A 4,783-nucleotide genomic window follows, 5' to 3' on the forward strand; every position below is an offset into this window, starting at 1 on the left:
AATTTTCAACATCAGAAGTAAAAAAAAGTTGGGTCATATCTCAATTTCTGGAGGATACTTCTAGTTCTAAGACGACATGGTAGATATTATATTCATAACTGACTTTTCGATGACTTATTGTTGACATCTATGTGAAAATCGCTGAAGTCGTGTCCATCTATTCGACATATAATTTCACGTGTAATAGATGAACGTCACCTCAAAAGTACTCACATATATGCTGATAGTGAATGTCGCGAGTCATATATATGGTTTTTTGGGGAGTTGTTGTTAAGTAAATATGTTGAACAAATCTAAGGGGAGGTGGTTCTACCATAGAAAGTATACTTTAATAAATTAACAATGACAATATAGCATAAAAGAAAAAAGAAAGAAAAATCAGTATGATTACTAAAATATTTCAGTCACACGGTTACCATAATTATATATTTTGATAAAATGATAATCGTTCGAACAGTTTTGTTGGTATCAGAACCAATGATGCAATTTTTTTTATCGGTCACATAATTGAATTATGATATAAGATAATGTATTACGTGCACATGTTTATGAATGTGGTCAGATTGTGGGAATAGTGGTCCCTAAAGAAGTGGGAATTGGAGAATTTGGCAATTTCTTGTTTGGAGTATAGGAACCCTGAACATGGTTTCAGAATATGTGCACATAAGTTATATTTAAAAAAAATTAAAAAAAATGCAACCGATTCAGTGCAAAGCGCCAAACACCATAAATAATTCAAGATGGATCTGTTCTTATTTTAGTAAACAAAGATTTGTTATTGTTCTTTCATTCGGTTATGAACAAGGTAAATAAACAGTAAGTCGAAGCAAAGATGTTCCTTTGTTCTCAAGACAAAATTGTATGTATCAAATTACTACGCGTTGCAGACAATCGTCTCTAAGATACAACGATTTCGAGTCGAGATATTGCAGTACTACAAACTTTTGAAAGTAGCGAACAAAAATATGCAATAAATTTCAAGGACGAAAAGAATGTGTGATGCAGCAAAAATGGTAAAGGATTTTGAGTGATGTATGAGAGGGATTATTTATAAATGATCACCGGATGCGTAGAAGAGTCACAACTCTCTGCAAGTGGTGATGGGACACATTGTTTGGTGCAAACAGCAGCCTGGATCAAATGCAACTTTCGAGAAGGGACGCACACACTACGCGACAAGACGCGCAGCAGCGCGCCTGGTTCTGTGTTGCGCACACTGTTCCAGCAGGAGGCGCGCTGCACGAGAAGACGAGCACCCGCGCGCCTAGTTCTGTTCGGATGCATCCTGAACAGCTTGTGCGCGATGTATCGCGTTTCTGGCCAACCCAGCGAAGGTGCTACTATTAACAAAATTATTTTCCAAATAAATTTGGTCCAAAAATATTAATATTGACGGCACCGTGCCACGTCGCCTGGCTGCGCGTGTGTGTTTCATCGAGACACAATTTATCAAGCTCTTCCCCTTCTAAAAAATTTTGGTACCCTTTGGGGCCCGAACCCTTAGCTCAAACTTGGAGCTTATAAGGGAGACTAAACTTGACTATTTTTTCAATGTGGGACAACTCTTATTCTCTTTTTCATTCACCACTCTTCACTCTTCTTTTCTCTTCATTTATAACTTAATTATTTTTTAACTCTGGTTATTATAAAATTTAATCAAACAAAGATAATATAAAGATGTTGAATCTCATTTTTTACACCAAACGATACAAAACTATATAAAAATATATATATATAGTAGGATTTATTGATATATGGAACAATGGAAAATCATTATTTGTCCGTTGAACGTTGAAAACTCTATGCTACATTGTATAATCGTTGCTGGTGGAGCTATTATCTGGTGGAGCCCCGTTAAATATTTAGTTGATTGGAACGTGGATTGGCATTGTGCATAAATAGGCATTGTGCATAAATAAATCGAACTGATCTGCAAATTTTTGGAGTTAGCGCGAAAATATATATTTCAGCTGTAATTTGATTTTTTAAATTTTCGTTATATTTGACTCATTTCGGTTCGTTTACTCTATGTTTTCTGACTTCCCAATGTTTAAACACAATAAATATGATTTTTTTTCTTTAACTGAGTTTTGCCATAGTATGTTCATAGGTGGTTTTATGTTTAGTTTATCCATCCAAATTAGTCCATAAACTTGAAAGAGCATGTCTTTTGTGAGACGGTCTCACGAATATTTATCTGTGAGACGGGTCAACCCTACCGATATTCACAATAAAAAGTAATACTCTTAGCATAAAAAAGCAATATTTTTTCATTGATGACCCAAATAAGATATATGTCTCACAAAATACGACCCGTGAGATCGTCTAACACAAGTTTCTGCCAATTTGAAATACATAATTTCAAATTCATCAAATAAAGCGCAATCTCACTGTCTTCATTAAATTGGGTTAAAAGTTTAGTATTCAACCATTTTCCAATATGACTTTTAAATATAATAATCGTATCGTGTTTTTATATTCTTTATTTAATAATTTTGCTTTCTGGAGTTTGTTTGTTTGTTTTTTTTATCGAAACTATACACTTAACACATTTGTGTGTTTTTTCATTCAAATATTATTAGAGTTAACATTGCATAATTCAGAAGCAATCATTTTTCAAGTTAGTTAGTTACGGAGGTTAAATACTCTCAGTAGAAAGCAAACCAAAACTCAATATGATACCTATATTTTTACTCCCAAGAGGAGAATAACAACAAATTCATTCTTTCTCCTATCTGTGATATGGTATCAGAGCCACCGCAAGGCGGTTTCCTTCGTTTATTTCGAGATTGAACGAAGATAGGATTACATTCAGATCACTGGTGTTTTCACTGTATCTTCATTTCGGATTTGTTACGGGATTTCGAGCTTGCAAAATCTCATACCAATGGCAAACACAAATTCGTCTGCGTGGAATTTGTCATCTCGATCGGCTGTTGATGATCCTTCGAGTTCATATTTCTTGCATCATTCTGATAACCCAGGGCTTGTACTAGTATCTCAGCCACTCACGGGTGACAATTTTGTGTCGTGGAGTAGAGCGATGAGGATTGCTCTTTCTGTCAAGAACAAGCTGGGCTTCATTGATGGCTCAATTCCTAAACCAGCAGATTCTGAAACCAACTTACTTAGTGCGTGGGTTAGAAATAACAATAACGTCATTTCTTGGTTGCTGAACTCGGTCTCCAAAGATATATCAGCAAGCATCTTATTTGCGGAATCAGCAGAGGATATCTGGAACGATCTTAAGGATCGTTTTCAACAAAGCAATGGTCCTAGAATCTTTCAGATTCGCAAGGATCTGATCAATCTTCGACAAGGGCAAGACTCAGTCAGTGTTTATTTCACCAAAATCAAGGCCCTTTGGGAAGAATTAAATCACTTTCGACCAATGTGTAGCTGCGGGAAATGTGGTTGCAATGGGGTCAAGAATCTGGAAGCATATATTCAAATGGATTACACAATGACATTCCTTATGGGACTGAATGAATCATTTACGCATATTAGGAGTCAAGTTCTACTCCTTGATCCTCTACCGCCGATCAGCCGAGTATTCTCTTTAGTTGTTCAAGAAGAAAGACAAAGAGCCATTGGGAATCAAAGCTCCATGAACGCCCCAAACCCCAACATGGCATTTGCATTCAAGAATGACCAAAATCAATCACAATTCAACAATCGGCCACCACCAAGATTTTCTAAAGGCAGACCATTCTGTACTCATTGCAACATTCTTGGCCATACGGTTGAAACTTGCTACAAAATCCATGGCCATCCACCTGGTTTAAAGGCCAAAAACAAGCAAGAAAACAAAGGACATGCTGCTTGTGTCCATCAAGAGACTGATCAAATTTGTCATTCTGAAACCCTTACAAACAATGTTGGTACAACATCAAACGTTGTCCAGAATTTTGACAAGAATCAAGTGGAACAATTGATGGCCATGATGATTCAACAGCTTTATACTTCAGAAAAGAAAGTTAATGAACATGAGGGTGATAATCCTTCAGTCAATCAGGTTGGAATACAAACTTGGCATAGCAGACTTGGACACCCGTCCATGCAGGTCTTACAGATTTTAAAAACACATTTTCATTTTGGTAATGCTGATGTTCATGATGATGCACCTTGCTCAGTTTGTCCAATAGCAAAACAGAGACGTCTACCATTTGTTCATCTCAATAATAAGTCTTACAATGCTTTTGATCTTATACATTGTGATGTATGGGGGCCGTATCATGTTCCCACAGTTAATAAACAAAGATATTTTCTGACTTTGGTTGATGATTGCACTAGATTCACATGGATTTTTCTAATGCAACACAAATCTGAAGCTTCAAGTGTAGTCTCCAGGTTTTGCAATATGATTGAAACACAATTCAGTAAAAGAATAAAAGCATTTCGAACGGACAATGCTATGGAACTGGCCTTCACGGAATTATTTCAGACTAAAGGAATATTGCATCAGTTCTCCTGTGTTGAAACGCCACAACAAAACTCAGTCGTAGAGCGCAAACATCAACATCTACTTAATGTTGCTCGGGCGTTATTTTTCCAGTCCAGCATACCTCTTGGTCTGTGGAGTGAATGCATAATGACAGCTACTTACTTAGTGAATCGTGTGCCTTCTCCATCCACTCAAAATAAGTCGCCCTATGAACTGCTATATCATAAAAAAGTCGACTATACCCACTTACGGGTCTTCGGATGCCTTGCATTTGCTTCTACATTAGCTGCCCATCGTGACAAATTTATGTCGCGGGCGCGATTATGTGTATTCTTATGA

General features: G+C 36.7%; 1 protein-coding gene across 1 annotated transcript; it reads left to right on the top strand.

Annotated features, from left to right (window-relative positions):
- Nucleotides 1-2,887: 2,887 nt before the first annotated feature.
- LOC142519815 (uncharacterized) lies at nucleotides 2,888-4,783 on the top strand. The gene has a single exon (XM_075622838.1). The coding sequence runs from the start codon at nucleotides 2,888-2,890 to the stop codon at nucleotides 4,781-4,783; it is 1,896 nt and encodes a 631-aa protein (XP_075478953.1).

The sequence above is a fragment of the Primulina tabacum genome, chromosome 11 (assembly GCF_025594145.1).
Source record: "Primulina tabacum isolate GXHZ01 chromosome 11, ASM2559414v2, whole genome shotgun sequence".
Taxonomy (NCBI): domain Eukaryota; kingdom Viridiplantae; phylum Streptophyta; class Magnoliopsida; order Lamiales; family Gesneriaceae; genus Primulina; species Primulina tabacum.